The following is a 23,130-nucleotide window of genomic DNA, read 5'->3' on the forward strand; positions in this document are numbered from 1 at the left end:
GAGGTCGGGAAGATTCGGACACGACTGAGCACGCACCCAGGCTGATGTTTTAATACTCTTAATTCCGTATAGTAGTTGATGAAATAATTAAAATCAAGACCCATAGGCAGAAAAAAAGAAAAGAAAAGAAAACAATGTGAGAGCAAGCACTTTGATTTGTTCTGTTTTTCCAGGGTCTAGAATCATGCCTGGTATGTGGTAAATAGTCAAATTAGAATGACAAAATTTTACCAACTCAGAAGTTCATTCTCTGGATATAGCACATTCCCATGTCCTTGAAAAGTGAATAAATGAATGCTTATTATTTTTGATGAACGTTTTGTATTAGGGAAAGAGAAACTCTTATTTTTGTAGTTGATTATTTAAAGTATTCATATTGGCTATATGTAAATTATTTAAAATCATAACACACAAAAATGACTTTAAAATGTCAGCGTATTAAAAAAAATAGGGAACCAGAGAAGAAAAAAAAAACCTTTTATTCACTGTGAAATTTATAACCACTGTTAGTAATTGGAGTTATTTCTTTGTGTTCTTACCATCACCCTGCATTTTTAAATAATCTTAATACATGTCTGTATTCCATTTTTTTCACTTAATATTGTTACTATTTTTCTATTTTAATGCAAATCTTCGTAGTCAAAGTGATCTGTTTTGAACCAGTCAGTGTTTATATATACAGATCTCTTTTTGTTTACACTTGTGTTAGATTTTAAGCAGTATCGTGATAAACATGTTTGAATTCAGTCTTTTTTTTTTTTAGATTTATTTTTGAGTTTAAGCTTTTTTCCCCCCTCCATTAAAAAAAATTAAGCTCTAGTTGATTTACAGTGTCGTGTTAGTTTCAGGTGTACAGCACAGTGATTCAGTTACATATATAAATTTTTTCAAATTCTTTTCCCTGGTATACATAGGCTTATGTCTTTGTTTTCTTTGGTTTAGAATCTTAGAAGTCAAATTCCTGGATCAACGGTCAGGAATATCAAAGCTCTTGATACGTATTTTTAAATTGTTTTTCAGAAAGGTTGTACCTTCCTCTAGAAATAATTCTCCCATGTCAAAAGTGTCAGTAACTGTGTTACATGTATAGGGGAAGTGTATTAACCACTTAATGCGGAAGTGGTAACTCACTTTTGGAGATGATGACTCACCTAAGTCAAACAGATAGTACAAAAATTAGAATTCAGATCCAGAACCCAAGTCGTTTTTGTTACATACCATTCAAATGATATTCTTTGTTATAGGGAACAGATATATTTGTTCCATTCCTTCAGTATTTTAATAAGGAAAATATTCTCTTTGACTAATTCTTTTCCTCCTCCCTCCTACTTTTTCCTGCTAGAACAGAGAAGGTTTAACTTTAATTAGAGGGAAGAACTAGTAAGAAAAAAATAAAAAGAAAGGCTAACTTTTTTTTTTTTTTGAGAATTTAAAGCTAGATTATGCCACCTAATCCTATAACTTTGTCCCCATTACATACATGAAGAACTAAAATAAGTTCATAAGCAGTGAAACTGGGATAGGAATCTAGGTCTATCTGTTTGGTTCTAAAGCTTGTTTTTGTTTTTAAACAATCTCCACAGGGCGCACACTATTTTCCATGTTAGAGGAGTAGGCAGATAGTGCACTAAATTAAAGTTTTTCATTAAAACTTTAACAAGTGTTTGTAGTGCTAGGAAGTATTATGGGTCCTAAACTGTTACATGGGGAAAAGCTCGCTTTGTAGAAAAAAGGAGCAGTCAATAGGCAGGAACAGAAGGTGGATTTGACAGAAGCCTTTAGACCTATGATAAGCAGTTACTGATTCACCTGAGCCCTTGTGACCTCAAAAAATCAAAGATTAGAAAATACTTAGCTAGTTCTTAATATGCCCAATCATTAAGTCCCATTTGTGCAAACCTTCCTCTCCACACCTAATTTTGAGGAAATGCCTACTTTTTCCCAGTGGTTCCACTATTCCTTGTCACCCTATTATAGCACTTGTTATAACATTGTACTTTAAAAAAATTGTCTCCATTCCTGGAGGTTAGGAGCCTTATCTAATAGTTGGTTTATAGCTGTTTAGTTAAATGAATCAATCTCTTCCTTCAAAAAATATTTTATATATAGGATATGTTGTGTTAAAAATTCCAAAAGGTGAAAAGTAAGAAAGCAAAAGATAGATGTAGGAAAGAGTAGAATAAGTAACCTGAGAGCTAATTAATGAAAGTTCATTTTGAAAAGCTTATACCAGTGCTGATCCATGAAATCAGCTTTGAGTTTCTTAGAAGTGACAACAAAGGAGAGATAATACAAAACCCACAAAGTCTATAAAATAAAAGCATTCCAGCTGCTAAGAATGCAAACCTTTGAGAAAAATTTCTCCCTAAATTCCTCACAAATCCTGATAAAATAGACAACATTCTTATAGATAGGAGAGGCTCTTATTTTGTCTTTTGATGCAAGGTAGAGTCAGACATGATTTAGCAACTAAACAACAGCCCTTTGTGTTATTTAAGGTATTGCAACCTGCTTTAACCAGTTACCACCCACATTTTAAAAAAAAATTATTTCTTTTAATTGGAGGCTAATTACTTTACAATACTGTAGTGGTTTTTGCCGTACATTGACATGAATCAGCCCTGAGTGTACATGTGTTCCCCATCCTGAACCCCCCTCCCACCTCCCTGCCCATCCCATCCCTCAGGGTCATGCCAGTGCACCAGCCCTGAGCACCCTGTCTCATGCATAGAACCTGGACTGGCGATCTGTTTCACATATGATAATATGCATGTTTCAATGCTATTCTCTCAAATCATCCCACCCTTGCCTTCTACAGAGTCCAAAAGTATGTTCTTTACATCTGTGTCTCTTTTGCTGTCTCGCATATAGGGTCATTTTTACCTTCTTTCTAAATTCCATATATATGCGTTAATATATTATACTGGTGTTTTTCTTTCTGACTTACTTAACTCTGTATAATAGGCTCCAGTTTCATCCACCTCATTAGTACTGATTCAAATGCGTTCTTTTTAACAGCTGAATAATATTCCATTGTGTATATGTACCACAGCTTTCTTAAGCATTTGTCTGCCAGTGGACATCTAGGTTGCTTCCGTGTCCTGACTATTATTGTTCAGTGCTGTGATGAACATTGGGGTACACGTGTTTCTTTCAGTTCTGGTTTCCTTGGAGTGTTTGCCCAGCAGTGGGATTGCTGAGTCGCATGGCAGTTCTATTTCCAGTTTTTTAGGGAATCTCCACACTGTTCTCCATAGTGGCTGTACTAGTTTGCATTCCCACCAACAGTGTGAGAGGGTTCCTTTTTCTCCGCATCCTCTCCAGCATTAATTAATTGTAGACTTTTGGATAGCAGCCATTGTGACCGGCGTGAGATGGTACCTCGTGGTTTTGATTTGCATTTCTCTGATAATGAGTAATGTTGAGCATCTTTTAATGTGTTTGTTAGCCATCTGTATGTCTCCTTTGGAGAAATGTCTGTTTAGTTCTTTGGCCTATTTTTTGATTGACCACCCACATTTTTTAGAGTTTTCTCACTTAAATGTACTGTGTACGTTCCTGGTTTTGGGGTGATTCAGGGACAGAGTGATTGGATATAATACCAAAGCACACATCAGTAAAGGCTAGTTGTTCAGAGATATGCATTGAAGTATTTAGCTTCTGATTGATCTAATCCATTAAACAAGTTTAAAGTGTTTGAGGATTTTATGGTTTGCAGTTCATTAGCCCAGGGATGGGGGAGCCTGGTGGGTTGCCGTCTATGGGGTCACACAGAGTTGGACACGACTGAAATGACTTAGCAGCAGCAGCAGCAGCAGCCCGTCATAAATATTTCTTCAGATTGGCTTTTGAGAGAAGTTGGACAGCAATAGTTTGAAGCTAACCTGAAGACATGGAGGGCCATTTCTTAATGTTACTCATTAAATAAAAATCCATGTACTTTAACTTGAACCCAGAAAAAGATGGAGTTGAAGTGATCTTATAAAAATGAAACAGCCCAGTCAAGACTCTTGCCCAATATAGAATGTCATCCTGCTTTCATTTAGAGAAGGGCAGACAATGTTTCTGTATTCAAGGCTATTTTGGTACTCATACAGGAAAGACTTTGTCAGGTAAGACAAGTTTTTAGATCAAAAATATGGAGAGAGAAGGGTATGACATCTTGAGTAAAAGTATAATGAATAATGTAAAAATAATTTGTTTGTGAAATACCAGAGCTATAAAATATTTAGAAAAGTTACGAATTTGAGAAATAATTTTGTAAAGAATTGTATATAAAGCAAATAAAAAAGATAGGTTATGTATCTTGATTGAATAATAGAACCATGGAGAGAGTATATGAAATACTTGTATATGCTTTTCAGATGTGTATAAAATTAATTCAATTTGACACAGTTTTTCAGTAATTATAAAAATACATGTTTTGTTCTACAGGATATATGACCATATGATCTAACAGTTGGGATGTTGCAGAGATAAAGTAGTAAAAAACTGAAAAATAAAGACAGTTAATTATATAAAAACCTAATAAAGATGTGTGAAGACAATTTTTATTTCTGTAAGCAAATAGAATCTTTTCTCCATCAGTGTATTGTCTATAGCTTCATTTCTCTTGGGTGTAATTGGGTAGAATATGAATATTTTTAATTTTATTAAAGTATACCAGATTGCTTTTCAGTATGGTTTTAGCCCTGTCCGCAATGTGTAAGTCCATTTTCCCTCTATGGAGAGCTATACTTAATTTGTTTTTCCTTCAAAATATAGCTGTCTTTTTAATAGAGCTTTTAATTAAATTGAAATGAATAGTTGATTTATAGTGTTAGTTTCAAGTGTATAGCAGACTGCTTCAGATGTACACAAACACACAGATGTATATGTGTATATACACACACAGACTCAAACTTTTTTGGATTATTTTCCATTGTAGATTCCTGTCATCTGCTGATGGACATTCAGGTTGCTTGCATGTCTTGGTTATTGTAAATAGTGCTGCTATAAATACAGGAGTGCTTGTATCTTTTCGAAATAGAAATCTGGTCTTTTTCAAGTATATTCCCAGGAGTGGGATTGCTGGATCTTACAGTAACTCTGTTTTTAATTTTTAAGGAAACCTACATAATGGTTCTTCATAGTGGCTGTATCAGTTTACATTCCCACCAACAGTATAGAAGGGTTCTCTTTTCTCCATGTAGACTTTCTGATGATGGCGATTCTGACCAGTGTGAGATGATACTTCATTTTAGTTTTGATTTGTATTTGTCTGATGATCAGCGACATTGGGCATCTTTTCGTGTTCCTGATGACTGTCTTTGGAGAAATGTCTTTTTGGGTCTTCTGCCCATTAAAAAAAAATTTTTTTTTTTTTTTTAAATACTGAGTTGTATGAGCTGATTGTGTAGTTTGGAGATTAATCCATTGTCTGGTACTTCATTTGCAAATATATTCTCCTGTTCTGTGGATTGCCTTTTCACTTTGTTTATGGTTTCCTTTGCTGTGCAAAAACTTTTAAGTTTAATTAGGCCCCATTTGTATATTTTTGCTTTTGTTTCCATTACTTTAGGAAACAGATCAAAAAAAAATAATGCTGCAATTTATGTCTGAGAGTGTTCTACCTATATTTTCCTCCAGGAGTTTTATGTTATTCAGTTTTATATTTACATCTTTCCTTCATTTTCAGTTTATTTTTATATTTGGTGTTAGAGAATGTTCAAATTTCACTTTTCTAAACAGATGGCTGTTCAGTTTTGAAGAGACTGTCTTTTTCCATTGTATATTCTTGCCTCCTTTGTGGTAGATTATTTAACCCTTAGCACATGGATTTATTTCTGGGCTCTGTTCTGTTCCATTGACTTACGCATCTGTTTTTGTGCCAATACTATACTGTTTTGATGATTCTACTAGTTTTGTAGTATAGTCTGAAGTCAGGGAGTATGAATCCCCCAGCTCTGTTACTCTTTCTCAAGATTTTTTTGGCTTTTATGTTTCCATACAACTTTTAAAGTTTTTTTTTTTCTAGTTCTGTCAAAAATCCCATTAGTAATTTGATTAGATTGCCTTGAACCTGTAGATTGCTTTGGGTAGTATGGTCATTTTAACCAAATTGATTTTTCCATTCTAAGAACACAGTATATCTTTCCTGTTCATGTCATCTTCAATTTCTTTCATTTATGTCTTAGAGTTTTTGGAGTACAGGTATTTTGCCTTCTAAGGAGGTTTATTCTTCAGAAGTTCATAAGGCATTTTATTCTTTTTGATGCAATGGCAAAGGGATTGTTTCCTTAATTTGTCTTTCTGACCACTTGTTGTTAGCATATAGAAATGCAAGATTTCTATATATTTATTTTGTATCCTGAAATTTTACTGAATTAATTGATGATTTCCAGTAGTTTTCTGGTGGTGTCTTTAGGATTTTCTATGTATAGTACCATGTTATCTGCAAGCAGTGACAAGTTTACTTCTTTATTTCCAGTTTGAATTCCTTTTATTTATTTTTCTTCACTGGTTGCTGTGGCTAGGACTTTCAAAACTATGTTGAATAAAAGTGGTGAGTGTGAACATCCTTGTCTTGATCTTAGAGGGAATGATTTCAGCTCTTCACTGTTGAGTATGTTGTTAACTGTGGAAAATTCTGAAAGAGATGGGAATACAGACCACCTGACCTGCCTCTTGAGAAATCTGTATGCAGGTCAGGAAGCAACAGGTAGAACTGGACATGGAACAACAGACTGGTTCCAGATAGGAAAAGGAGTATGTCAAGGCTGTATATTGTCACCCTGCTTGTTTAACTTATATGCAGAGTATACATCATGAGAAACACTGGACTGGAAGAAACACAAGCTGGAATCAAGATTGCCGGGAGAAATCTCAATAACCTCAGACATGCAGATGATACCACCCTTATGGTAGGAAGTGAAGAGGAACTAAAAAGCCTCTTGATGAAAGTGAAAGAGGAGAGTGAAAAAGTTGGCTTAAAGCTCAACATTCAGAAAACGAAGATCATGGCATCTGGTCCCATCACTTCATGGGAAATAGATGGGGAAACAGTGGAAACAGTGTCAGACTTTTTTTTCTTGGGGCTCCAAAATCACTGCAGATGGTGACTGCAGCCATGTAATTAAAAGACGCTTACTCTTTGGAAGAAAAGTTATGACCAACCTAGATAGTATATTCAAAAGCAGAGACATTACTTTGCCGACTAAGATCCATCTAGTCAAGGCTATGGTTTTTCCAGTGGTCATGTGTGGATGTGAGAGTTGGACTGTGAAGAAGGCTGAGCACCAAAGAATTGATGGTTTTGAACTGTGATGTTGGAAAAGACTCTTGAGAGTCCCTTGGACTGCAAGGAGATCCAACCAGTCCATTCTGAAAGAGATCAGTCCTGGGATTTCTTTGGAAGGATGATGCTAAAGCTGAAACTCCAGTACTTTGGCCGCCTCATGTGAAGAGTTGACTCATTGGAAAAGACTGATGCTGGGAGGGATTGGGGGCAGGAGGAGAAGGGGACGACAGAGGATGAGATGGCTGGATGGCATCACTGACTCGATGGACATGAGTCTGAGTGACCTCTGGGAGTTCGTGATGGACAGGGAGGCCTGGCATGCTGCGATTCATGGGGTCGCAAAGAGTCAGACATGACTGAGCGACTGAACTGATGTTGTTAACTGAGTTTGTCATATGTGGGTTTTATTGTGTCGAAGTGTGTTCCCTCTGTAGGGAGGGTTGTTTTTTTTTTTTTTTAATGATAAATGGATGTTGAATTTTATCAAAAGCTTTTTTCTGCATCTACTGAGATGAACATTCAGAAAACTAAGATCAGGGCATCTGGTCCCATCACTTCATGGCAGATAGATGGGGAAACAGTGAGAGACTTTATTTTGGGGGGCTCCAAAATCACTGCAGATGGTGACTGCAGCCATGAAATTAAAAGACACTTCCTCCTTGGAAGAAAAGTTATGACCAACCTAGACAGCATATTAAAAAGCAGAGACATTACATTGCCAACAAAGATGTCTCTAGTCAAAGCTATGATTTTCCCAGTAGTCACGTATGGATGTGAAAGTTGGACTATAAAGAAAGCTGAGTGCCAAAGAATTGATGCATTTGAACTGTGGTGTTGGAAAAGACTCAGAAGAGTCCCTTGGACAGCAAGGAGATCCAACCAGTCTATCCTAAACGAGATCAGTCCTGAATATTCATTGGAAGGAATGATGCTGAAGTTGAAACTCCCAATACTTTGGCCACCTGATGCAAAGAACTGACTCATTGGAAAAGATCCTGATGCTGGGAAAGATTGAAGGCAGGAGGAGAAAGGGGCCACAGAAGATGAGATGGTTGGATGGCATCACTGACTCAATGGATATGAGTTTGAGTAAACTCTGGGAGTTGGCACTGGGCAGGGAAGCCTGGTGTGCTGCAGTCCATGGGGTTGCAAAGAGTCAGACACGACTCAGCGACTGAACTGACTGACTGAGATGATAATGTGGTTTTTATTCTTTGGTTTGTTCACGTGATATATCACATTGATTGATTTGAGGATGCTGAAAAATTCTTGCATCCCTGGATTAAGTTCCATTTGATCATATATTATTCATGTAATGAGGGCCTATGCTTTATGTAGACTTCCCTGGTGGCTCAGATGGTAAAGCATCTGCCTACAATGTGGGAGACCCAGGTTTGATCCTGGGTTGGGAAGATACTCTGGAGAAGGAAATGGCAACCCACTCAAGTACTCTTGCCTGGAAAATCCCACGGATAGAGGAGCATTGTAGGCTAACGTCCATGGGGTCGCAAAGAGTCGGACACACTGAGCGACTTCACTTTCCACTTTATGCTTTATATTATCAGGACTTACACTTTTTGCCAGCCTCATGGGAGTGATATGTGCTGTGTGCTAAATCACTTCAGTTGTATCCAACTTCTTCCACCCTATGGACCATAGCCCGCCAGGGTCCTCTACCTGTGGGTTTCCCCAGGCAACAGTACTGGAGTGGGCTGCCATGTCCTCCTCTGGTTTTAATTTCTCTGATAACTAGTGAAGATGCGCATCTTTTCATGTTTTCTGGTTTTTCTCCTTTATGACTTGCATTTCTTGGGTTTTTTCAGGAATGCTTTTCTCTCTCAATATTATTTCCGTATTTTCCCTCTACAATTTTGGATTAAAATGTAGCTGCTTTAGTTCTCTTGGGGTTTATTTTCATGTATGTTGAGATGGGGATTTCTAAAATCTGTTTCTGTACCATTAACTGTTTCAGTATTTTTCCTCACCAGTTTGTAATGTTATACCCTTAAAATGAACCTACATATACTCATTATTCACATTCAACAGTTCTTAAGTATTTGCCATGCTCACTTCATTTTTGCCTTTTGAAGCATAGTCCAGGCCTTAGTTTACTTCACTACTGTATGCTTCAACATGTATTTTATTATAACACCATCAAAATTAACATTTTTAATGGTATTATCTAACAGTTAATTCCATGCTTAGATTTGTCTCAAAAATGTCTTTATTGTTGGTTTGTTTAATCAGGGTCCTTGTATTGAACTTGGTTTTTTTATGTTTCTTAATTTCTTTTAAAATTTAGAGCATTTTAGCAAAATACCTTCCCCCAGTCTTTTTGTTTTTCCTAATATTGACTTGTTGAAGAAATCAAGTTGGTTTGTCTCTCTTACTCCATATTCTGGATTTGTCTATTCCTTTATGGTGTAATTTAGCTTGTTCTAACTTCACATATCCCATAAACTAGAAGTTATTTTTAAAGACTTATAATTAAGATTTAGGCTCAGCTTCTCTGGGTTGGGGGAGAAAATACTTCATAGGTGGTGCTGGTACTTCATATGACATCACATCTGAAGGCACTTAATGTAAGGCTGTTTCACCCACTTTGTTTTTTACCACTGTTAAGTGGCAGGATCAAGCAAGTGGGATTCAAGTGGGTTCAGCTGGCTGCTTTAGTAATAAAGTTTTAATTTAATGGTCCATTCATTGATAGTGCTGTTCTGATTGCCATTCCTCCATTTATTAACAGAAATTCTCTGCCTCTAATTGATGAGGCAAAGGAACAACTTTGCTTTATCAGTTAGAGATATATGGGTACCCTGAAATCTCATTGGTACAAGAAAGCAGGATAAATGGTCTACTTGCCCTTGAATTTGTTGGTGTTCAGAGTAGGGAGTTGGTTTTCAGTTAGTTTCAATAGTGACCAGTAGGACTTTTAGATCAATATTGAAGACTTGAATATCATTAGTCTAAATTTTCTTTTTAGTAATCTTCTGTGTAAGGTTGGTTTAAATTAACTAGTTCATCATTACCTGAAATAGAAGTCAAGTCTTTTAACTGTGTGTTGCCTTATTGTTTGATTTTAGAAAGAGGATGTGTTTTTTAATTTTAATGACATGTAATATTTTAATGAAAACTCATTTTTCTAATTCTTATATTTGGTTTGTTGTGAAATTTCAGGTTTTCATGTGTTTTTTTGGTCATATACTTTTTCCCGTCCTTTTATTGTTCATGTTATTTCACTCTTTGTTGACTTTCATCTTGATTTATGAAGGCTTTTTTCTCCTCAGGATGTTAGCACTTTGTTTTGTGTTGCAGTTTACTCCCCTAATTTATAATATGCCTTAATTTTTTAAAGTTACACTTTGGGAAGAGGTTATAAATAAATACAAAGGTTCTTTATACAGACATCCTGCATAGCCTGGCAGTCTTTATCTCAGTGTTGTAAAGTATTAACCTCTATTTTTGTTTAGTACTTCTGTTTTTACATATTTAGGTATTTAATATATATGAACATAATTGTTAATGCTTTGCTCCAAATAAGTTTACTTTATATATTGATACAAAATAATACGTCTTTTGTCTAAGAGAGCTCCGCTGATGTTAAACACTTTGAAAATGTTCACTGTTCTTAGGTGACATAAAATAGCAGAAAAATCTACCTTGTTAATAAGCAAGTAGGTAATTTATAGATAGATTTGTGGTTAATTATGCAAAGGCAAAATTTAAAAATGTTAAAACATATTTCTCAGAAAAATGTAGTACTAATTGTTATAATATTATAATATCCTTATCAGTATTTTCATATTTTTGTAAACTTGACTAGGGCATTTATTTCCTTTCTATAATAATTGATTTTATTCTGTTATTTTCGGTAGACACTTGGTATTTCACCTGGAGATAAATTTGTCATTACAACAACAAGTAGGAAAGAAATTACCTGTGATAACTTTGGTAAGCAACGTTGCATTTATGCTTTTATATTTAATATGTTCTAGTACATTATAGGGTAATGACTATTTTATTACATAGATAAGCATCAAAAACCATTGATATTTTTGTTTACTTTGTTGGAATGGGGGAGGAAACTGGCTCTACACATCTACTTTGTGCAGAGCTCATACTTGTCAAGCATGGTTATAAAAAAAGAGTTGATATCACTTATGGCTACGAAAGATGAGACCTTGCTCAATATCCAACCACAGGTCTTCTGCATGGACCCTTAAGAGCTACCTCTCCTGACCAACTTGGATTCTTCCATAATCTTTTTCTACCCAGTTATGTTCTAAGATGTACCAGTTTTTCATGCCTGATTCCTTTTTGGATTTAATCATTCTTCCCATTCATATTGATAACAACTTTAATTAGTTCCTCATCTGATTTTCTCTGACAGCTTGACTTAAGAATTGAGTGTTTCAGATGAGTGGAAGTATTTGGACCTATTCCACTGATATTCTTAACACAGTACAACTGATATAGATCAGTCCATTGTTTGGGGATTTGCCTGTATGATTTTTAAAGTCATTTCATAGATACCATTTATATATTTAAAATTATAAATTCGTTGTGTTTTGAATGCTGGGTTAGCACTTAAGAGGTTACCTCTTGATTTCAGATGAAACTGTTAAAGATGGAGTCACTCTATACCTGCTACAGTCAGTCAATCAGTTACTACTAACAGCTACAAAAGAACGAATTGACTTCCTACCTCACTATGACACATTGGTTAAAAGTGGCATGTATGAATATTATGCAAGTGAAGGACAAAATCCTTTACGTAAGTATTCCCTTTGTGCTAATTGTGATAAACTGTCACTCACCTTTATTCCCTTGATCAGACTTTAAAAAAGTTCTTTCATTCTGCTTTATTCAAAGACTATGATGAGTTCTTGTGAGCCTCCTTACTTCATCTCTGCATCACAATATGTTTCTTTTTATACCTAAGTCATCTTACATCAAAGTAAAGCTACCTCTCCTTTAAAACTGACGTAGAATGAGAATTCATTCCTTTTCAACTCATGAGGGATGGTGTCCTTACTCATCTACCTCCTGTACACTCTCCTTTCCTATTATTCTTCCTAGCTCCCTAAACTCTTCTTCCAGTTATGTTTGTTTTACCTTGCACATTTTTTGTAGCTGAACTGCACAACTAAGTGGTTTGTGTTCCTTATTGTTTTTTTATAATTTCATCCCATCTTTACTATTAGACAGTTTTTATCCTACCTTGGATTATTTTGATTTAGAGACTCTTCCATCGTGGTTCTGCGAAAGTGTTCAGGTATTCATTATAAGCTTGCTTGATTTTTTTTTGACTGTGTGGTTTGTGGGATCTCACTCCCCAGACCTTGACAGTGAAAGCCTGGAATCCTAGCCACTAGGTCACCAGGGAGCTCCCTATAAATTTTCTTTTAAAAAAAATTATTTATTTTTGGCTGTGCTGGATCTTCGTTATGGCATATGGGCTTAGTTGCCTCGTGGCACGTGCTGTCTTCCCAGACTGGGGATCAAATCTGTGTCCCCTGTGTTAGCAGATGGATTCTCAACCACTGAACCACCAGGGAAGTCCCCTGTAAACTTTCTTACTAAATATTTTTTTCATTGTATGTGCATTAGAGTTGGTAGGAAATTAGAAAACATAGATAAACAAAAACAACACAAAGAATATTCCCATCTCTACCACCCAGATGTAACCACCACCAACACTTTGGTGTTTATTGTTTCGGACCTTTTCATATATATATATATATATATATATATATATATATATAATTTTTGGTATTATATGGTATATGCTTTCTTTTTTTCCTTTTGTTGTGCCATGCAGCTTATGGGATCTTAGTTCCCTGACCATGGATTGAACTCAGGCCCTTGACAGTGAAAGCCCAGAGTCCGAACTAGTGGACTGCCAGGGAATTCCTGATGCATTCTTTTTTAACCAACCTTTTAATTTAAAATGTAATGAACATCTTTAATATGTATGTCAATATATATTTATTTTAGGGCTTACACAGTACTTAGATAACATAATTTATTTGAACACTATACTGTTGTCGTTGGGACTTCCCTAATGGCTCAGAAGGTAAAGAATCTGCCTGCAGTGCAAGAGACCCAGGTGGCACTAGTGGTAAAGAGCCTTCTTGCTGGTGCAGAAGATGCAAGAGACACGGGTTCAGCCACTGGGTGGGGAGGATCCTCTGGAGAAGGGTATGGCGACCCACTCCAGTATTCTTGCCTGGAGAGTCCCAGGGACAAAGGAACCTGGCGGTTTACAGTCCATGGTATCTCAAAGAGTCTTGCACGACTGAAGCAACTTTGCGCACAGACACCCACACACACACTGCTATTACTAGACATTCAGGTTATTTCAGTTTTTTTTTTTTTTAATTGTTACAAATGACTGAATATTCTCGTGACTAATTCTTCTTGTACATCCTTACCTTGACTGCTACTGGTACTGTTACTGCTCTCAGCTGCAGAGCCAGGCACTGTGTCAAGTGCTTTATGAGTATTTTCTCGTTTGATCCTTAATCCTGTGTGTTAGCCAACATTAAGGTAACCTTATTTTGCAGAAGTAACTGAGATAGCCACAGTTTTACTCTCTATTTAGCGTGGTCTGTTCCAGCTCCCTGTGCATCACCTCTGCTCATTATTGAGCTTGATATAGTGGTAGGGCATCACACCTAAAACTGAGTTTTTCTGTCCTTCCGTCCCCTTTATGGAAAAAGATGACCCTTTTTCCAGTCTTCTGGAACAAGCACTCAAAGCCACCTTGGATTTCCTTTTCTTTCTCCTTTTATATCTAATCAGATACTAAATTCTACTAATATTTTCCTTTGAAATGTCCCTTAACTCTTATTCCTCCCATTTCCTACAGTGTCCCTACTTTTCCATTTTCTAGGTAAAATATCCTTCGCCAGATCTTTATACATACCTGATTTGTAATGACTACTTTCCAACTAGTTTATAAACAGAGCCATCCCCTACATGTTTGGCATTGGGAAGTGCTTGCTGGAATGCTACTTTGTGGGTTAATTACAGCTTAAGTTGAGTTATGCTTAAGTGAAAGAGACATTAATTTAGTATGCTCACCCTTTTAATTAAGGAGAAAAAAGTGGGAAGTAGTTTGGATATTGACCCTGCAGAAAGGAGAATGTTAGAAATAGTGCTGAGCCGCTGACAAACTGAAGGTCAGGCTGGTTGTATAGAAGGAAATTAAGAGCAGTTTTGTGTCAGTTAAGCAGATACATTCTGCCATTTCACAAGTTGGTATTGCGAGATACCTGTATTTAAATTAGTCCCTTAATAGACACTTTTATATTTGTCCCACATCCCTAAATGTGCTTACTTTTGACTTTTGCATGATGTAAATACGTACACAGACTACTATTTGATTTTATGGTTATGGTCTTCTGTTTGTCTCTTATGTGTGTATGTCTGTCTTTAGATTATAAACTCCTTGAAGCCAGGAATCATGGCTGGCTCACTCGTGCTGTGTAGTGCCATACAAGTACTGGTTGGTGACTGCTTTTTTATGCTGGTGGTGATTGATGATGCCTTATTATGTTTGTGTCATTAGGATCAGGATAATACTTTAATTTTAGCTCTTTGGAAAATAAAAGTGATGGCTTAAGGTACTTCAGAATTCCTTCTACTTTGAACTTTTATATGAAGTATTTAGGAAGGAAAACTTAAGCAGTAATGTTTTCTCACTCTCTTCCAGCATTTGCTCTTGCAGAATTAATTGACAATTCATTGTCTGCTACTTCTCGTAACAATGGTGTTAGAAGCATACAGATCAAATTGGTAAGAAAATAATACTCTAAATCAAATTAGCTTGTGTTTTTATGGAAGTACTTCAGGTTTATTGGGAAAAAAATTAAAATATAAACTAAAAGTAGAATAATTATCTGATGTCTCTTCATTAAAATTTTTTCACTTGGCCCTTTTCCTATGGGTATATGTACACATGTATGTGTGATCATAATGTACATTTTGTTTGTGATCTTCTATTTTCCCTTAGAAGTGGATTGTAAACATTGCCATATCATGGCTATTTTGCAGTGTAATACACCCCTGATGCTATTTGATTTATTGACTGTAATATAAATTATGTAATCAGTCCGTGGCTGTTGAACATTTAGATTTGTTTCCCTTTGTTTTTGCCATTGTAAGCAGTGCTGGTATCACGAACACCCTTATAGATCTTCGTACACATCTCTGATTAGTCCTCAAGCTACATTTTGAGAAATGGAATTTCTAGGTTAAAGGATATGAAGAATTCTAAGGCCTTTGGTTCATACAGCTGGAGTGCCTTTTAGAAAGTTGTATTAATATACACTTCTCCAGCAATGTGTGAGTGAGCCCAATGAATCACATTTTTTATATTGAACTTTTCGTGTTTTTAATATTGATACGACTTTTCCTGTCTTTTTGAACTTATTTCATAGCATTTTGATGAAACACAAGGAAAACCTGCCGTTGCAGTGATAGATAATGGAAGAGGAATGACCTCTAAACAGCTTAACAACTGGGCCGTGTATAGGTTGTCAAAATTTACAAGGCAAGGTGACTTTGAAAGGTTAGAGAACCTTACTCACTTTTTTTATGGGCAGCTGGGTATTTTAATAAGGAGAAGAACTCTTCTATTTAGTTATATACATTATCAGCATATTTATTTAGAGTTTTTGATAAAATAGTTTTTAAGATCAATATTGTACCCTCCACTGAATGATTCTTTCTGCATTTCATGAGGTGTGTAGGAGTTACGTTAATATGTTGCCTACTGTGGAGTTTTCCCCCTTTTCGTAATAACTTAAGTTTGAAGAAAGCTGTATAGTGTCTAGAGCAGTAGAATGGTTTTTAAGTGGGCTTTAGAAATCACCTGATACCTCGTGCAAAATGTCCAAGGAACCACATGTAGTTCTCTGGAGCTCACTGTGGCTCTTTCAGGACTCTGCTTTACAAAACGTTCACAGCTGTTAGGGAGTAGAGTCTAGTCAAGAGTTTTGTATGGAAATATGTTTGTAGAAAATATCCTGAATGAGAATGTCATAGAGGAAACGAAGTATACTCAAAGCTCTCAGGGATATAAAGATTTAGGTCCTTGAGATAATTGAATTCTACTTAGAGCTATGACTCACAGTGGGATTGATGTTTAAGCTATGTTTTATAATTTAGGAAACACACTTGGGGAGAATCTGTTAACATTAAGAAGTTAGTATTTATTCATGTCCTGTTTCCTTTGTTCTTTGTTGTGTCAAGGAAAGTCACCCCAATTTAAGGATCTGTCTCAATAATGTGTAAAATTAATATAATTAACGCATTTGCTTTCTCATTTCTGAGATTTCAGCACTCAGAATTTTCATCAACTTTGTAAAGCCTTCCAGTGCCATGATGAGGGGCAGTAAGTGAAAAGCAAGGGCTCTGGGATCATTTGGCTTCATCTGAATTCTAGCTTTATTAGTTGTATGACACTGGTCAAGGTACTTTACTTCTCTTTGTCTCAGTTTATATATCTGTAAAATGGGGATAATACCGCCCAAGGTTTTGTGAAAACCAAATGAGTTAGTGCATGTAAAATCCTTAGAGCCTGGCAAATGATAAGCAGTCAGTAAATACAAGCTATCATGGTAGCTATTCGGGGAAGGCAATGGCAACCCACTCCAGTACCCTTGCCTGGAAAATCTCATGGATGGAGGAGCCTTGTAGGCTGCAGTCTATGGGGTCGCTAAGAGTCGGACACGACTGAGCAACTTCCCTTCTACTTTTCATTTTCATGCATTGGAGAAGGAAATGGCAACCGACTCCAGTATTCTTGCCCAGAGATACTCAGGGACGGGGGAGCCTGGTGGGCTGCCATCTATGGGGTTGCACAGTCAGACACTGAAGCGACTTAGCAGCAGCATGGTAGCTATTCCTTCTCATTCTTAGCCTCAGATTTTTCTCCAGCTGTTCTTCTTCACCATTTTCATGCCGCTTCAAGGATTTATAAATGGCCATAAAGAAGACGGTGATCTTTTATAGTCTAAAGATAGAATTAAGCATAAGATAGAAATATTCGGTAGAAATGAAAGGACAGATGGCAGATTGGGGCAAAGGGTCAGAAAAGAGTTAGTTAAATCAAGTGGAAGAGTTGAAAGAAGTGGAGCCTACAGTTTGTTAAAATTTCTTTAGATTTTAGCACAGCACAAACTTTTAAACCTGATTCAGATAGTAGGGAAGTTTTAATTTTTGGAAGAAATCTACCTGTTTCTGGGTCTGATCCTAGCTTTATGGATATTGTTGTTACAGCTGTCATGTATTCATACTGTCTTTGAATCTAGTACCATTGGTCCCTTAACTCAGTCCAGTTTCTGTTAGTGTCAGTTGTAACCCTCCTCCCCCACACTTCTCTAGCTTCTACTCCTATAGAAAAAATGATCAGTTGTTTTACTACTTCCAGTTTTTTTTTTTTTTTTTTTTTTTTTTACTGGATATAAGGATGTTCGTATATAGGGAATAGGCTATGGAAGAAAAGGAAGGATAGCCTAAAAATACAAAGCAGCTGATGGTCTTGACTATAGTTTATGTTGTAGTAGAGGAAAAACCTAAAGTAAACCAAAAAATATATAAGTACTTCAGTTATTGATAAAAAAATATCAAGTAACATGTTAGAACCTGATGGCTGTCTTCTTTAGGTGAAGTGATTAGAAGAGAAGTGACCCCTTTGAGGTTACATTTCACTTGAGGCTTGAATGATTAGAAAAGAAACACCCAAAGTGAAAATCTAGGGGAAGAGCATTCCAAATAGAAGGACATCAGCAAAGACAAAGACCCTGAAACTGTGATCACCTTGTTTCATTTGAGAGACAAAAAGAAGACCAATGTGGTTAGAGCATTTTGAAGAGGACAGTAGAGGGGGATGAGTTGAGAGTTCTGTTTTGACAGTTTCATTCACTTTGGTACAACCTTTTCCTCCCTTTTATTTTGAAAAATTTCAGATTAATAAATATGTTGTAAAAACTATAAATACAAAGCCAGCAATAAGTCAAAAAAATCAGTTTTGGTACTCCTGTATCCTTCACCTAGATTTATGTTAACATTTTGCCACTTTTGTAGTCTGTTTACGTATGTATGGGTGTGCACATGCATGCACACGGAACACCCAGTTTCTCTTTCTAAATCATTTGTAAGTTGTAAACTCGATATTTTATGGCTTAATACTGTACCATGTATTTCCTTCACAGCTATGTTCTCCTAAATAGCCATAATATCATTATTACACTCAAGACATTTCTCAGTGATCCAGAATAGCTAATTATAATGTCCATATTCAGATTCCCTTTGCCATGTCTTTCATGTCTCCTTTATTCTATAATTCCCCATATTTGTCTTTCATGAAGCCTTTTTTTTTTTTTTTTTAAATAGAGTTCAGGCTAGTTGTAGAACAGTTTACCTGCTGTATCTGAGGGTTTCCTGAACACTATTCTTTCCCTCAACATTTTATAAATATTTTCAAACATACAGAAAAGTTGAAATGCTGTAGTCAATACGCAACATATTCATACTAAGCTTCTACCATTGACAGTTGCTTTACCACGTCTTTTTTTATTCCACTAACCTTTCAGTTTAGTTCAGTCTCTCAGTTGTGTCTGACTCTGCAAGCCCATGGACTGCAGCATGCCATGCTTCCCTGTCCATGATCAACTCCTGGAGCTTGCTCAAACTCATGTCCATTGTCAGTGATACCATCCAACCATCCCATCCTCTGTTGTCCCCTTCTCCTCCCAGCTTGTCTTTCCCAGCATCAGGGTCTTTTCCAGTGAGTCAGTTCTTTGCATCAGGTGGCCAAAGTATTGAAGTTTCAGCTTCAGCTTTAGCACTTCCAGTGAATATTCAGGACTGCTTTCCTTTAGGATGAACTGGTTGGATCTCCTTTGCAGTCCAAGGGACTCTCAAGAGTCTTCTCCAACACCACAGTTCAAAAGCATCAATTCTTCGGCGCTCAGCTTTCTTTATAGTCCAACTTTCACATCCATACGCGACTACTAAAAGATCCATAGCTTTAAACTAGACGGGCCTTTGTTGGCAAAGTAATGTTTCTGCTTTTTAATATGCTGTCTAGGTTGGTCATAACTTTTCTTCCAAGAAGCAAGTGTCTTTTAATTTCATGGCTGCAGTCACCATCTGCAGTGATTTTGGAGCCCCCCAAAATAAAGTGTCTCACTGTTTCCACTGTTTCCCCATCTATCTGCCATGAAGTGATGGGACCAGATGCCATGATCTTCATTTTCTGAATGTTGAGCTTTAAGCCAGCTCTTTCACTCTTCTCTTTCACTTTGATCAAGAGGCTTTTTAGTTCTTCTTTGCTTTCTGCCATAAGGGTGGGGTCATTTGCATATCTGAGGTTATTGATCTTTCTCCCAGCAATCTTGATTCTAGCTTGTGCTTCATCCAGCCCAGCATTTATCATGATACACTCTGCATAAAAGTTAAATAAGCAGGGTGACAATATACAGGCTTGATGTACTCCTTTCCCGATTTGGAACCCGTCTATTGTTCCATGTCCAGTTCTAACTGTTGATTCCTGACCTGCATACAGATTTCTCAGGAGGCAAGTCAGGTGGTCTGGTATTCCCATCTCTTTCAGAGTTTTCAACAGTTTATTGTGATCCACACAAAGGCTTTGGCATAGTCAATAAAGCAGAAACAGATGTTTTTCTGGAACTCTTGCTTTTTCAATGATCCAGCAAATGTTGGCAATTTCATCTCTGGTTCCTCTGCCTTTTCTAAAACCGGCTTGAACATCTGGAAGTTCACAGTTCACGTATTGCTGAAGCCTGGCTTGGAGAATTTTGAGGATTACTTTGCTAGCATGTGAGATGAGTGCAATTGTGCGGTAGTTTGAGCCTTCTTTGGCATTGCCTTTCTTTGGGATTGGAATGAAAACTGACCTTTTCCAGTCCTGTGGCCACTGCTGAGTTTGTCGAATTTGCTGGCTAACCTTTAGGTCATTTTAAAAAAAATCCGAGAGACTTTAAAGCTTTTTAAAAATTACTAAATTATTTTTGGCTGTGCTGCGTGTTTGTTGCTATGTGTGGGCTTTCTCTGGGTGTGAGAGCAGTGGCTCTAGGTACACAGACTTCAGTAGTTGCAGTGAGGGGGCCTCAGTAGTTGCAGTGAGGGGCCCTCAGTAGTTGCAGTGAGGGGCCCTCAGTAGTTGCAGTGAGGGGCCTCAGCAGTTGCAGTGAGGGGGCCTCAGTAGTTGCATGAGGGGGCCTCAGTAGTTGCAGTGAGGGGCCTCAGTAGTTGCATGAGGGGGCCTCAGTAGTTGCAGTGAGGGGACCTCAGTAGTTGCATGAGGGGGCCTCAGTAGTTGCAGCAGATGGCCCCATGGTTGTGGCACATGGGCTTATTTGCTCCACAGCATGTGGAACCATCCCAGAGCAACGATCAGACTTGCGTCCCCTTCTTTGGCAGATGGGTTCTCATCCAGTAACAACCAGGGCAGTCCAGGCCAGCTTATTTTTTGGTTCAGTTCAAAGTAAATTACAGACACCGGTTAGCTTTCTCCTGCTGCGTCATTATGTAGAATTCAGTTTTTTCTTCTGAAGTAAAATTTTACCTTGAGATGCTCCCATCTGTCTTAAGTATATCTTCATTAAATGCATTTATTTTTATGGTCATATAATTCATACCAAAGTTGTGCAGCCATCGCAACTAATTCTGAACACTTTCATTACTCCAAAAGAAACCCTGTACCCATTTATGGTCAGCCCTGCCTCTCATTGCAATCACTGATATACTTTGGATAGTTGTTAATCTACTAATCTACACAAGTGGTTCACTTGTGTTTCTTAGGGATTTCAATTAACATTTTAAACAGTCCACTTTGGATAAATGCCAGTTGAATATCAATAATGCACAAAAACTGTTTCTTTATAACTTAATTCCCCTCTCCTTTGTATTATTATTTTCATATAAATGACATTATTATGCATTATAACCCTGTCAATACAGTTTTATAGTTAGTGCTTTAAACAGCTGTTTTTTAAATCAGGTTGGTGGAGAGTTATAAAAAATACACTGTCATTTTCTATTTATATAGTTACCTCTACTTTATTCTTTTTTTTTCTTGTATTCAGATTACTTTCTGAAGTCTTCTCAGTTTGTTCAGCAGACTCCTCTTTAGTAGCTGTTTCATAGCAGATGTGCTCATGACACATTCCCTCAGGTTTTACCTGTCAGTGTCTTAATTTCTCCTTCAGCTTTGAAGGCTACTTGTGCTGAAAAAAGAATTCTTGGTTGACAGTCTTTTCCTGGCAATACTTGGAATATGGTACCCTATTGCCTTCTGATTGCTTAGTTTCTGATGAGCAGTCAGCTTTCAGTCTTGAGTATCCCTGTATGTGATTAGTCACCTCTCTCTTTCACTTTCAGAGTTCTCTTTTTTTCCTCTGGCTTTTGGTACTTTGTGGTATGTCTGATTTTTAAGTTCATTATATTTGGTGTTTGTTGAACTTGTTGGAGGTCTAGATGAAGATTTTCATCAAATTGGGGAAGTTTTTGGCCATTACTCAAATATTCTTCCTCTCCTGTCCTTATGTGGTTCATCTTTGTTTCATTTCTCAGACTAAATAATTTCAACCAACCTGTCTTTAAGCTCACTGATTCTTCTGCCTGTTCATATCTGTTCATGAGTCACCTATTGAAATTTCTTTTGAGTTTTTCTTTTTTTTTAATTCCAGAATTCGTTTGGTTCTTTGTAGTTTCTATTTCTACTGATAGTCTGTATTTGGTGAAATACTGTTTTTGTAGGGTTTTTTTTTACTTCATTAGAAATAATTTATTAGTTCACTGAATGTATTTAAAATAGCTGATTTATTAAAATTTAAAAAATTGAAATATAGTTGATTTACAATGCTGTGTTAATTTCTACTATACAGCAAAGTGATTCATTTATACATATATATGTATATTCTTTTTAAAAAATAATTATTTTCCATTCTGGTTTATCAGAGAATACTGAATATAGTTCCCTGTGCTCTACAGTAGGACCTTGTTTATCCATCTTACATATACTGGTTTGCATCTGCTAACTGCAGACTCCCGCTCCATCCCTCTCCCACTCTCTACCCTTGGCAATTACAAGTCGGTGCTCTATGTCTCTGAGCCTGTTCTGTTTCATAAATGTTCATTTATGTCATATATTAGATTCCACATATCGGTGATATCATATAGTATTTGTCTTTCTCTTTTCTGACTTCATTTAGTGTGATAATCTCTAGGTCCGTTCATCTTGTTGCACATGGCATTGTTTCATTCTTTTTATGTCTGGGTAGTATTCCACTGCATATATGTACCACACCTTTGTCATCCATTCATCAGTGGGTATTTAGGTTGTTTCTGTGTCTTGGCTATTCTTAGCAGTGCTGCTGTGAACATAGGGGTGCATGTATATTTTTGTCCAGATTTATGCTCAGGAGTAGGATTGCCAGGTCATATGGCAACTCTGTTTTCTTGAGAAAGTTCCATCATGTTTTCCATAGTGACTGCACTAAGTGACATTCCCACCTAGCATTTGTTGTAAAATAGCTGACTTAAATCTTAGTCTGGTAAGTCTAGTTAAGGCCTGGGCTTTCTCTGTGACAGTTTCTACTGAGAGCTGTTTTTCCTGTGTTTAGGCCAGACTTTAATATTTCTTGGTGTGGCACATAGCTTTCTGTTTAGAACAGGACATTTTAAATAATGTAGTGTGGCAGATCTGAAAATCAGATTTATCTCCCTTCCCAGGGTTTATTGGAACTTCTCTGTAGCTCAAATGGTAAAGAATCTGCCTGCAGTGTGGGAGACTTGGGTTCAGTTCTTGGGTCAGG

The 23,130-nt window shown here is 36.8% G+C and overlaps 1 protein-coding gene across 2 annotated transcripts in view; it reads left to right on the plus strand.

Moving 5' to 3' along the window:
- The window catches only part of SMCHD1 (structural maintenance of chromosomes flexible hinge domain containing 1), a 124,221-nt gene that overhangs the window by 1,628 nt on the left and 99,463 nt on the right, over positions 1-23,130 (plus strand). For both annotated transcript variants that reach the window (XM_042239642.2, XM_027960934.3), the window contains exons 2-5: positions 11,155-11,230; positions 11,892-12,053; positions 14,997-15,079; positions 15,724-15,854. In XM_042239642.2, the coding sequence (XP_042095576.1) occupies positions 11,155-11,230; positions 11,892-12,053; positions 14,997-15,079; positions 15,724-15,854 (452 nt within the window). The remainder of the gene's footprint in view (positions 1-11,154; positions 11,231-11,891; positions 12,054-14,996; positions 15,080-15,723; positions 15,855-23,130) is intronic.

The sequence above is a fragment of the Ovis aries genome, chromosome 23, assembly GCF_016772045.2.
Source record: "Ovis aries strain OAR_USU_Benz2616 breed Rambouillet chromosome 23, ARS-UI_Ramb_v3.0, whole genome shotgun sequence".
Lineage (NCBI taxonomy): Eukaryota > Metazoa > Chordata > Mammalia > Artiodactyla > Bovidae > Ovis > Ovis aries.